Source organism: Typha angustifolia, chromosome 7 (genome assembly GCF_048772165.1).
Source record: "Typha angustifolia cultivar Huaian chromosome 7, ASM4877216v1, whole genome shotgun sequence".
Taxonomy (NCBI): domain Eukaryota; kingdom Viridiplantae; phylum Streptophyta; class Magnoliopsida; order Poales; family Typhaceae; genus Typha; species Typha angustifolia.
Genome location: NC_133245.1, coordinates 4,862,928 through 4,875,717, shown reverse-complemented (window position 1 = coordinate 4,875,717; position 12,790 = coordinate 4,862,928). Strand labels below are relative to the sequence as shown.

Sequence of the window (12,790 nt, the reverse complement as noted above, 5' to 3'; positions counted from 1 at the left end):
TTGTTTCTAATGAGAATCTCTAAATTCAATCTCTAATTTTGTCAAATATAATAGAAAAAGTAACGGTTTCAATCTAAATATAATCATAAGCGGATAAAATAATGCAAATAAAACTATAAGGGATGAAGTAATTTTAAGCCTAATTGCAAGGGGATAAAATATATTTTTTCTTATTCGAAGAATTTTATCTCAACTAAAACGTGGAGTAGAGATATTCAGAAGAAGGGAGTTTATTCTATTTTCCTATTTCAAAACTCTATCCCATGTTTGGCAAGTTTATTCCAAAATAAAAAAAAAGGTTTATTCCATAATTGGGGCCATATTCCATCCAAACAAATAGGCTCTAAGAGATCTGTATTATTTGTTCTGCATTTACTATTCCTTTATAATTGTGGGGCGGTTCTTAATTAAGATACATATTGGACATAACTGGATCATTTTTTGTTTTTATTTTGGAAAAATAAAATGACTTCTGGCATGTACATTCGAACGCAATCGAAGGGCATTCGAACACTGCATTCGAATGCCTACATAGCGTTCGCATATACAGAGCACTAATATTGGCCGTTCAAACGCCTGCATAGCGCGTTCACACATACAGAACCCTATTTTTGGCCGTTCAAACACAGTCGAAGGGTGTTCAAACATCAGTCAGTTAAGTTGTTTTATATTAGGTTTTGTTTAGGGTTTTTGGACGATTGGCTAGCCTCCAAATACGTGGAAAAGCAACCACCTTGGCATTATTGATTATTAGATCTTTTGTTTTACATCTAGGCTTGAGCCAACCTTCTTCCTCCTTTATCTCTCTCGATATCCCCCTCGAGCTTCCTTCTATAGCGGAGGTTAATCCTCTATTGCTTCTCCCTCTTCACTCCAGCGACCAGCCATAGCTGGAAGCTCTTTTCTCCCCCCTCGTCTTGTTCAAGATACTAATTCATCCACCACAGTCATCATCATCTTCCATAATCCTAACCACATCATCAACTTCTATCATTTACTTCTATCCCTCCATCTTCTGACTTTTGGTCGTTATTTTCTTCATATCTTTTGATCTATCTACCGATCGACGAGATTCCGATTGTGTTGGATTCCTAAAATACAATATAATTGAATCTTAAATCATTTCAACGATTTGATCGATCCTTATTGCCTTTGAAAGTTTTGAGTTAAGTTCTGTCCAGAATAGCAGCTCGGATTGACATTCATCTTCCTAGAGGGTGATTGCAACAAATTGCTAAAGAGGTCTTGCGAGTCTGTTTATAGCAAAAACAACCTTAGTCATCCATGGATATGAACAGCCTATTCTTCTCAATCTAGCACTTCTTAGATAGGAGAAAAGAGTTATCCAATGCCATGTCCTGTTAAATAGGTGCTTTAGGCTGAGTGATAAGGAAAGGTCCCTTCTCTTTTGATCTGTCACATAAGAAAACGTCATCTATTTTCAGAAGGTGATGGCATTCCAGCATCCAATGTGCAAAGGCCATTTTTTGTTACGGCCTTAATATGGCTGAGATGAAAAGGACTATCTATTGGAGGTAGTCTAACTCTACGTCAATTCTAATCTCCTTAATTGCCCAGCTTTTCCTCTGTGACTTCCAGGCACCTAATAAAGTACAGATGTTAGGCCTTTTATGTGGAAGAGTAATTCAGAAACTCAGGATTTCCCTATTTAGCAAATTGGCAATTGGTTTGCAAATCAAAGAAAGGACTAAGATTTGAGTGTAAGAAGAAACCATAATTCTTCTTTACTTGGGAAATGGTGGTGGAAGTATATTTATTCTTTAATATTTTCTTCCTAGAAATTCTTATTACAGATCTTGGTGGCGTTAAAATGAGAGTCAAATTTAGATGCTCTTATTCCTAGCTGTTAATAATAGAATAAAATTAATGTTCTCTACCAATTAAGTTCTTAGAGCAGTTGATAAGCAAACATGGGGTTAGAGCATAGGTCGTGAGTCAAGTCCACTTTTTGGGCTGATTAAAATATCTCGAGCCTACGAGTGAAGGGGAGTGTTAGAATGTTAAAATGTAAAAAATCTTATCGTTCTCTAACAACTTAAGAATTTGGAGTAGTTGTGAGCATGTATGGCGGGCGTGTCAATCGGCACGGACGTCTACTGTACGGCACGACCGCGTATCAATCATTGTGCCATGTGGAGCCTTTTTTTTTATCTTTATCAATCATTATTAAATCAACTGATCAATTGATCATTTAGAAGGTTTAAATAAAATTGTTGATGATGAAACTAGAAATGATGATAATGGTGATGGTGATGGTAATGATGAGACATAGTTTGGTAGCGATAATGACGTAGATGAGACATATATTCATGTTATACAAACTTCTTGTAGATATTATTTTTATAGAGGACTTGAGTCTGTAGATAGTAGGATATTAGGAGAGGTGTTGAAACATCCGCTACCAAATACATGTACCTCCCACATGGGTGGAACCCACGTGGTTTCCATGTGATCTGTTAGTCAAGTTTCTACATAATAACAAGATAAAGACCCCATATTTATATAAATAATTTAACAAAAGAGACCCAAAATACCACAGGCCGCAACAAGTCACCAAAATACATATCCATAGACATTAAATAGGGTAAATACCTGCGTACCACAATGAAATAGAAAAAAAAGACTATGAACAACTTTTCATCAACTCCTTCCCGGACTCGGGGACAACCATTAATCTGAAAAATATTTCCGCTAAAGGTGGTAAGTACAAAGCCCAGCAAGCATACCCCTCTACAGTCTAAAAGTAGTATAAGGAAAGATGTCACCAAAATATGCATGTATAATATCATGATCATGATAATGCATCCATGCAACATGTCTATCATGTCCATATCTACAACTCACATATAATAATAAAGGAATACATGATATGCATCGTTTAAACCATCAAATCTTTGCTCTCATGCTCCCACAAAGCCATAGCCATAAATCATCATGATATGCTCATCGAGCTATCTACATCATAAATACATGCTCACCAATCATCTCATACATCGAGAAGGGATAGACATCTAGCGGTACTATGGTCCGTACATGCCTGGCGATGCTGCATATGACTGGTTATCTATGGCCAGCAGACTAAGGACCCCAGTCATAAGCCTATATCTCCCTCTCCACAATTATCACCACCCGTAGCGGGATAGTCAAGAGCACATAGCTCAACAACAGACGCTCTGACCCTGAGTCATCGGGTACCACTAGGTCTAAGACCCCTACCTCTCGAGCATAATTTCATATCACCAGTGTCTAGTCTCTAACAGAACAGTGTGATCACCTAAATGCCAGTCAGGCTAACAACTTCAGGTGTGGACCATTTACTCATAGGCACCATACAATGAACTCTACCCTTAACCTCGGGTTGAGTTAGTAAAAGGTACTACCTAGTCCGAACTTAACTATGTGGTAATACGTGTAAGTAGTGCAATGATCACATCATCAATCATATGTCATGTACATTAAAATTATCATACTTAGGTATGCACCAACAATCCGTAAATAACCATAAAGCAGTAAGTAAATATGATAATGTTGACCGGTAATTAAATTATTTGCACACATGTGATTTGTATATCATGAATTTATAAAGTTCACATCAATGTTACACTATTCTTAGACTACGGAGGATTTACTTGCCTGACAAGTTTCCAAGTTAATTAACTTCAATCGCGCCACGGATCATCCTTGTATAGCACAGAATCTACCTCGATAATGAAAGTAATAAAATATGAGCATAACAATTCTACCACTAATTGATTAAATAACCCTACTGACATCCGATATAGGTTTGAGTAGGTCCATTCAAAAATCCTTATCTTTATTAATCCAATAGAATGGGTATATTAATTATGACGATCTGACGCACCACTAACAGTTATTAATATAATTCTTATCATATTTACTGTTCCACTAGTTACTGTCGATTCGAAGTAAATAAAATATACCTCATTAGGTTAATTTACTTTATTGAATATACTCGCACATCTAATATGGTTATCAAACTCCAATTATAATTAAATTTCCATTAAAAGAAAATTCATAGAAATGCTCACATGCCACTGCCTCATTTATTAATATAACAATTATTATGGCTAACTAGACTACCTTCCAAAGGTGATCAATACTTAAGGCTCAATTGACAAGAATAACGCATAAGATGACTAACATAAATTTAAATAATTATGGTATTACCAATCTGCTTGGCCCCGAATCGCCTGCTTCAATATTAGGCTATTTTTTAATGTATATGAAATTATAAAAACAGTTACAAATGCAGAAAAATTGCAAAAATTCAGAAAAATTAAGAGGGAAAAATCAACAATGGTCGTGCTAGTGGCATGTGCCGTCCCATGCCAACATTGACACGTATTTAACATATTTTTAATAAAAAATTTAGAATATTTAGAAATATTAGGTCTTCGGCATGTCAATATTTAATTTTTGGTTTAAATATATATATTAAAACCTATGTTATAGTGTTTTATTTTTAGATTAATTTTGTAAATTATCTATTATATTAAAGGACAGTAATAGTCGAATATAAATATTATTCAACTCATATTATGATTGAATACATTCATTAAATTAATATTAATTATTGAATAATCCATAGTGACATTTAATACATAATATTAATTAATAATAGTTCAATAATTAAAACTAATATTCAGTTGAATATAAAATGACGGGGATGATCAAAGACTTCATTTAATGATAATTGATGAAAATAAAAATAAAAATATTACTTACGTAAAATTCTAAAAATTATTTAAAATGTAAGAAAATTTCTGAAATTTAAGTGTCAGAAAAATAAGAAAACAAACTTGTAACGAAGTCTTACAGCTAAAGAAAATACTCAAAATCATGATGATTTTCAAGCTAGATTTGGTATATTTCTATGCTTGTAAATTATTGTTGTAGAAGTGAGATAAAGAGTTCTCTTTCTCCCTTCACTATTATTCTAAAGCAGTAAAAGAGGGTGAGAGAAAGAGAGTTAAAGGGAGAGATGGAAAAAAAAAATAGAAATGGGAAGTGGGAGAGGTGGGAGGAGAGAGAGAGAGAGAGTGGGAGGGATGGGAGTAATTGAATTCACCATAATGCGGAGTTATTAGAGAGTGGGAGGGGTGAGAGGAGAGAGAGTAAAAGTTGAAAAGAAGGCAACTGGGAACATCAATTACTAATGTCTTCAAACTAGGGGTGAAAACGGGTCGGATTAACTCCGACCCGACCCGCTATCCGACCCGACTCGGATCGGATTCGGATAAAAGAATTCTATCCAATTCGGATTCGGATTCGGATACGGATAGAATTTTTGAAAAAAATTCGGATACGGATTCGGATACGGGTCGGATAAATTTTTCGGATTCGGATACGGATATCGGATATCCGTTTATCCGCATATTTTTTTAAATGATTTACAGTTTTTAGTTTGCTTATTTAAATAGTAAGTATTAATATTATTACTAATAATGCGTTATATATTATTTATATAGATTAATTTCTCTAATTTTATATATTTGACATACAAAAAAAAAATTTATTGTAAAACTCTTAATAATTTTGTGTTAATTATATTTAAATAAAATATTATAATTATTTTAAATTTAATTAATATCCGTTTAAGATCCGATCCTTTATCCGAAAATTATCCGTATCCGTTTAATTAGGATATGGTTTTAAATTTTGCTATCCGTCTAATATCCGTATCCGAACTAAAAATACGGATCCAGATATGGGTTGAACACTATCCGATCCGTATCCAATCCGTTTTCACCCCTACTTCAAACTCATGCTTATGTCTTCATATCTTGCCAGAAGAACATAGAGGGTCTCTACAAATTTATAAAGAGCTTTGGATTCGACCCCAAGATATTTCAATAATCCGTATTGTGGCTTCAACCAATATGGTCAAAACTGGCCCAATACCAGGGTAGGATCTGGATCAGCTATGTCCAGTCTCGATCCATTTCAGCTGATCCGACTGGTCTTTGAAACTGCCATTCTTAGCTAAAAGACTGCCAGGTTCAGTCAGAGAAAGCTGATCTAAATAACTTTGGTTTAGGTTTTTTAGGGATAATTATTCCTGAACCTTTGAACTATTGCCAATTTTTCATAGACCTTATAAATGTTTCGCAACACATTGATGCTCTTAACTGTGTAAAATCTCCAAAATGCCCCTCCTATTAGTTATCCGTTAGATTTTTTAGTAAGAATCTTACCATAAATAAATAAGGGGTCTATGTGAAAATGGGATATAGTTTAGGGGATCTAGGTGTAATTAACCATTACTTTATCCTAATATCAATATTGTTTATGTTTTAATTGCTGCTGTTTGTCAATGTTATATAAGACTGTTTCCCGAGAATCTAAAACATTAGCTATTTACTGGAGAAGATCTTGGCTTCTTGCACAGTTTAGCTATAACCACATGATCTGGATTTTGACTGTTGAACTCATTGCAAGAAATCGTGTTTTCTTCTATCTGGATAGGCATGTTCAAATTTATCAGCAAAAGCATCAAATTCAAAGGCTCAGGGACAAGACGCTATTTTGGTGATCTGGGAAAAACTGTAAAGTCTCATGAAACTATTCACCTGACTCTTGTCTGTTGATTTTCAACTCAATGTATTACATGATATTATCTGCAGATAAAAACAGCAAGTTCAAAAGCCCTTTTTGCTGCCATGACTGAAATTTCAGACAATATCCTGAGAGGAGCAGAAATGGATGGTTTTAACGGCATGGTAATGCTTGCCATAGCTAATGAAACAAGTTGTCTTGTTTGTTTATGAAATGTGCAAGTATGAACTCACCACCCTTCTAATCCTTTAATTATGGGTTCTCAAGGTTAATGGCTTTCACCAAGGTATTCTGAGGTTGGCCATGGAGCCTTCTTTGCTAGGGGTGGCTGTCATGGAGGGTGGTCCAGACAGAAAAATTAAACTTGATCGCAGTCCTGGACTAGATGAGGTACTTTTTTCTTAATTTGTAAAATTCACAATTACTGGTGTTGTCATTCAGTCGTAAAAATAAAAGGGATAGGGAACCTGAAAAAAATCCCCTTTTTCATAATTTAATCTATTCTTGTGATCGAATATGATGCAGCTATATATTGAAGGATACCTACAGGCAATGTTGGATGTAATGTTCAGACAAGAATATTTACGTGTGAGGGTGATTGATGACCAAGTAAGCATGTTTCTAGTTCCCCGAGTTTATGTTGTATGTGCAATAACTGCAACAACTACAATACCAATAAAGCCTTTAGTCCCAATGAGTTGGAGGGATACAATGGTGTATGATGTTCATAACTTCGTATATCATGCACTAGAGACTTTGGATGACATAACTTACAAGTGAGACCTAAGGTATGTTTTGCTGAATTTATATTCTTACCGACTTCTCTTTACAGGTAATTCTCAAGAACCTACCTCCAAATAGTACTGTCATAAATGAAATTGTGGAAAATGTGAAAAGCTTCCTTATGAGCAAGGCATTGTTAAAAGGAAACGCTTCAATCAATTCTCGCTCTTTGCGCCATCTGCGGAGTGAAAGTGTATGTCATTACTACTGAGGTTTTTTAATATTTCCAAGGACATCTTTTAAAGTGAACAGTGCATTTCTTGAAATATTTTGGAGGTACACTGTATGAATACTTCAGTATTCCCAATTTTTGACATCCCAGCTGATTTTAAAGCCTTAATTTTCAAGGACTCGATAATCAAGAAGTTGAAGGCAATCAGCTTGAGACTTCACTAGTTCCATCCAAGAGACAGAATTGCTTTGATCCAGACTGCTGAGCATGCCATTTTTAAGATCCTATGTTAGCGTCTATATTGGAGGATGTAACAGCTGTTCTAGTCTAAATTTTGGTCTGTTAAATCAAAAGATAGTAGTTAGAACAGTTTACTGTTGTTACTATTTGGGTAAAATTCATCTTAAGGAATTAGATTGAAGCAGTTGTAAAGAGATCATCATGCTAGATTTCAAACATCTTCTGAATGGAGAGAGAAGATAGGAAAGAATTGAGAAGAGGAAGAAGGTAGAGGAAACAAGAAAGCATAAAGTCGAATAACTAAAGAAAGCTCTATTTGGTGTAAATTTCATTATGTAACACTTACTTTAATGTAATATTTATCTTACAGCCTTACATTAAGAAAGCTAATCCACAGCCTTATAACCCATAATCAATGAGCTAGATAAGAATGATAACTAAAACTGCTAAGTATTTAGGTTTTCTGGATATGCTTTTGATAGCTATTCACCAATTTGGTTCTAGCACACCAGATCGTGTAATCAGCTGTGCCTTGTTAATCTCGTCTCAAGTTATGGTGATCAAATTTAGAACTTAAGAATGTCACTCATTTAGCTATCTGAGCTTTAGATGACAATTATAATCCTCTGGAAACAAGAACAATAAACCTTGTTAACTTTGAATAACCTTTTTTCCTTGATTTTCCCTCCTTTTGGGGTTAATGTCATCGCACATTTATCAGATTCTACACTGTTATGTTTTCCAGTATGAAATTCTGCACATTCTTAAGGCACTGGAATTCTGCAGGAGTGGAGAGTTGGGCCAACAGTGTTGACATTGTGTGAACACCTATTCGTGAGCTTTGCAATTCAACTGCTGCGAAAACAAGCCAGCAAATTTGTGGCTAGCTTCAGATTGAAAAACAAAGTGCAAGGAGGAGACAAAGATGAGGTGTCATCAAAAGGAAGCCAAGTAACGCCCAATAGGTTGTGGGCTGTTGGTAAGTTTGCTCTCTCAGGTATGGTTGCCTATGTAGATGGACGGTTGTGCCGTCATATACCGAATCCTATTGCTAGGAGAATTGTTAGTGGATTTTTGTTGAGCTTCCTCGATAGGAAAGATACAGAATGAGCTCCATATCTCTCAAAGCTCACATTGGAAGGGTGACATGTACAGAAACACAAATAGTGCATTTATAGATAGTAACAGTTAATTAAAGCAATTAATATGGAAGTACTGCTTAGATTCAAGGTCTTTCATATTTTATACTTCGTATCATTTACTTATCATCAGCTGGGAAAAGTACCAATTGTCGAACCTTTCCTGGTTTCTGGCAGTTTGTATCTGCCTCCAAGCATGTTACACAAGAATCTGTTTCGGTAAAGAATAATGCTATTGTTCCTCCACTTAAAGGTATAGGTTACAGATGAAGAACCGCTACCATGGTGTAGTTGCTTTCTTATGCTTGTTCTTACCTGATTAAGTGCTAAAGCTGCATGCTTCTTAATTTGTTCTTATTATGGACATAGAATATATGGCTTGGTCTCTTAACTTATGTTTTGATACCAGAACAATGTTTTGGGCAAATTTTGCACACAGATGAATCTGTCAGCTCTCTGAGGTGCATGATTGTGTCATTTTTTTCTTCTTCTTCCAAATAGTATATGCTGAATTAGGAGGAGTCAGCTGCATTACTATTAATCAAGTGTACATCTTGGTTTCTTTTATTTGCAATAGTGAGTCTTGTATCTTTAGATCCTTATTCTTATATTACTTCATTCAAGATGTGACAAATTGTGTTATTGTTTTACTTCAACTAGGTTTGGTAAATGCCAACACTGTTCTGACTCAGGAATCGTGGGATTAGATATAGTTTCTGTTATGACAGTAGTTTCTTTGGGTCAATGCTGGTTTGGATCCTAGGTTTTGGGCTATGCCCAGTTATATTTATTAAGGTCAAATTTACAGAGGAGAGGGGAAGTTACTGAATATTATAAGGAAAGGAGGCAAGAAAATTCGTCAGAGGAGACAGAGGAGGGAGGGAAGATAGCGAGACCCGGAGCCCAGTGGCAGTCGTTGCCTCAGGAAGGAAAAATTCTCCTATTCCGCTCTAACCAAAGGAACCACCAAAAATTCCCACCAAATAGTTTTAACTTATTAAAATGGCTATGCTTCAATATCAGAATTTGTTCTGTATAAGGTTATGAATAATGTCAACTATCTGATGTCTGTCTTAATCTGTTTTCATAGTTATAATGTCCCTTAGTTTGTTTGGTGTCCCTTAGTTATAATGTCCCTTAGTTTATATGCGAGGGAGCCATATAATCAGGTACAGGATGGCCAAAAGTGGCCATAATTCTTTTTGAAAATGGGTTAACACCTTGTGTATGATCAAGATATGCTATGCGGCCTCTATTAGAATATAAAATATAAAAATTATTTAAGTTTTTAAAATAGTTTGTGAGTTAACGAAATATTAAAGTAGAGTTCTTGAGTTTAAATCTTGTGAAGACTTAATTTTATTTGAGGTATGAAATTTTTGTCCTGTTGATAATAGAAGAGTTGTTAGCTAGTTAAGATTATCTGAGAGTCTATACTCTTGAGGCGTCAAAAGAAAAGATACAATTTAATTAAGGGAGGAAAGAACCTTCTGGAACAAAGATTACAGCTATGCTTTATCAAAACGGGCGGGCAGCCCAGTTGGTTTCTCTAATAAGGTATGGGACAAATGAGAACGTCTCAAAAAGAGGACAAACCAATCTTCACCGATGAACAACATCCCATTTTTTATTTTAATCCATTTTAAGTTCAACATTATTCAATATATTCTCTCTTATCATCTATTAACACCCGCTGGCGGTCATAAATAACTATCCAGTTCTTATTCACCGTACTGGGCTCCATCTCAGCTGGTTCCTCCAGCGGCTAGTGGATATGCCTAGTTTTGATCCGCCAAAAGATCGTACAATACTAGTCTCTTTCGTCCATCTAAAAAAAGATCGCAGAGCTGTCGAAGAAACTTTGGACCAGTTGATCCAGTGGGAGGGGTACGTACGGAGCTTGCCTTCTTTTAAGCTTCAAGAGAGAATTATTGGTGACTCTTTAAAGATGACATAGAATTGCCACCGGTGCAATGTTTGATAGGGATCGTCCTGTCCGGATCGAGCTGATTAGTCGGAGCGCCCCCGGGATTCTGGCAGCATACCTCCTAAAGTGCCCACAGGTTCGTTTCTCTAGATCCAACTCTGTCAGTGCCACAGAAAAACCGTTGCTTTCTTGTACAATATATTCTTTTAACATTCACTAAGTTGCTCTGATCCTTTTTTTACCTCTTGGTTGGGTTCGGTTGTGCTGCTACTCTAAATCTGAGCCTGAAATGAGATCTGTCTAATTAGTGATATATCCCTGAGAAACAATTGTTAAGTGGAGACGAAAATGGATATGGTGTTGGTGGTAAAATTATCTAAATTCTGACTGTAATTCACAGTTTGCTAAATAAATAATTTAATTTGTTTATACATATAGATTAATTTTTTTGAGATATTAATTATAGAGTTTTTGTTTATTTTTAACAATTTTGGATATGGTATTGGTATTGGTAGTAAAATTATCTAGATTCTAACAGTAATTCATAGTTTGTTAAGTAAACAATTTAATTTATTTATGATATAGATTAAAAAAATTGAGATATTGATTAAAGAGTTTTAATTTATTTTAATAATTTATTATTTTTTCTCTTGATAAAGATTTTGTATAAAAAAAGATTAAGAGAGAGAAAAAATAATAATAATAATAATAGTAGCATATGAAGTAGAAGATTAAAAAGTGTCCTGTTAATATTTAATAATATACTAAATAGCAGAAAGGTAAAATTGAAAGAAAAAACAAATAAATTTAAGTGCAAAAAAAATTGAAAATAAAACTAATTGACAAAATCGAAAACCAGACAGATTTTCTATGCAAAAAGAAAAATAAATCTCTTTTATTAATACAGGTTCAGATATGAATCATGAATGGACAATGAACCTAATTATTTGACTAATCTCCTCCTCACAAACTTATTTATCCAAATAATCCAACCCTCAAATAATTATTTTTTTTCGACACGTTAATGGTCACTCTATGGATCTGGTAAAAAAAATGCTAAGTTATTTTATATTTTATATTTAGTACTCAAAATCTTTCTAAACTAAATCGATCAACAGATTATATCAAGACCTTACTGCATTTACTATTGTAGTCAAATAAGGACTTTAACTAAAGTATTAGCACAGATAAAACGTTAATACAATTATTATTTTATATGATAAATTCAACACTTTAGTTTTAGTGTAAAGCATTACTACAAATTATAATTTTCTAGTAGATAAATGAGATGACTAACTAAAATAGATCTCCTTAGGTAATAAATTAATTATTAATAAGTTTGTGGGCAGACTAATTTCGGTCAAAAACTCGTCCTAATCACCCCACTAAAGATATTTCTTTTATCAATTTTCTTTTAGTTTGTCTACTAATAATATTTCTTATGCTAGCAGTATTTGACTGCCATGCCATGTCATGTCCTCACTCCTAGTTCAGTGTACTCCAGCCAACAAATGAAAGCAAAGTCGAAGTAACGCATAGAGGCCGAGAGTTCTCTTCTCTTAACTACAACTCATCGTTCATGGAGGACCAGAAACACCCATGCAAGCTCAACGTCCCTGGATAGTGGACTGTTTTAAAACTTTATCCCTTAAACGCATTCATGGTCGGTTTCGTTTTGAGAGGTTTGTGTCAGAACTCCTCCACAGTAATCGATGATCGATATATATTACACATTCCGAGATGGATGAGGAGGCCAGATGTCAGAATAACACTGTATATAGTTCATGGACTTAATGTCCTCATGAATGTGAGACAATGTATATAGGAAAATCTTAGGATTATAATATATATATATATATATTTTTTTTTTGTTGAGTTTAATGTGATACAGTATATAACATGGTGATAAATTTGGGCTGCTGAGAAATGGTG

At 34.6% G+C, this 12,790-nt stretch overlaps 1 protein-coding gene across 4 annotated transcripts in view; it reads left to right on the top strand.

Annotated features, from left to right (window-relative positions):
• The window catches only part of LOC140762383 (uncharacterized), a 53,800-nt gene extending 44,349 nt beyond the window's left edge, over window positions 1–9,451 (top strand). For 3 of the 4 annotated variants that reach the window (XM_073100142.1, XM_073100143.1, XM_073100141.1), the window contains 6 exons: window positions 6,508–6,587; window positions 6,666–6,761; window positions 6,865–6,987; window positions 7,123–7,206; window positions 7,430–7,573; window positions 8,579–9,451. In XM_073100142.1, coding sequence (XP_072956243.1) covers window positions 6,508–6,587; window positions 6,666–6,761; window positions 6,865–6,987; window positions 7,123–7,206; window positions 7,430–7,573; window positions 8,579–8,902 — 851 coding nt within the window. In that variant the 3' untranslated portion in view covers window positions 8,903–9,451. The remainder of the gene's footprint in view (window positions 1–6,507; window positions 6,588–6,665; window positions 6,762–6,864; window positions 6,988–7,122; window positions 7,207–7,429; window positions 7,574–8,578) is intronic. The other variant, XM_073100144.1, reaches the window with a different exon arrangement.
• The last annotated feature ends 3,339 nt before the right edge of the window (window positions 9,452–12,790 follow it).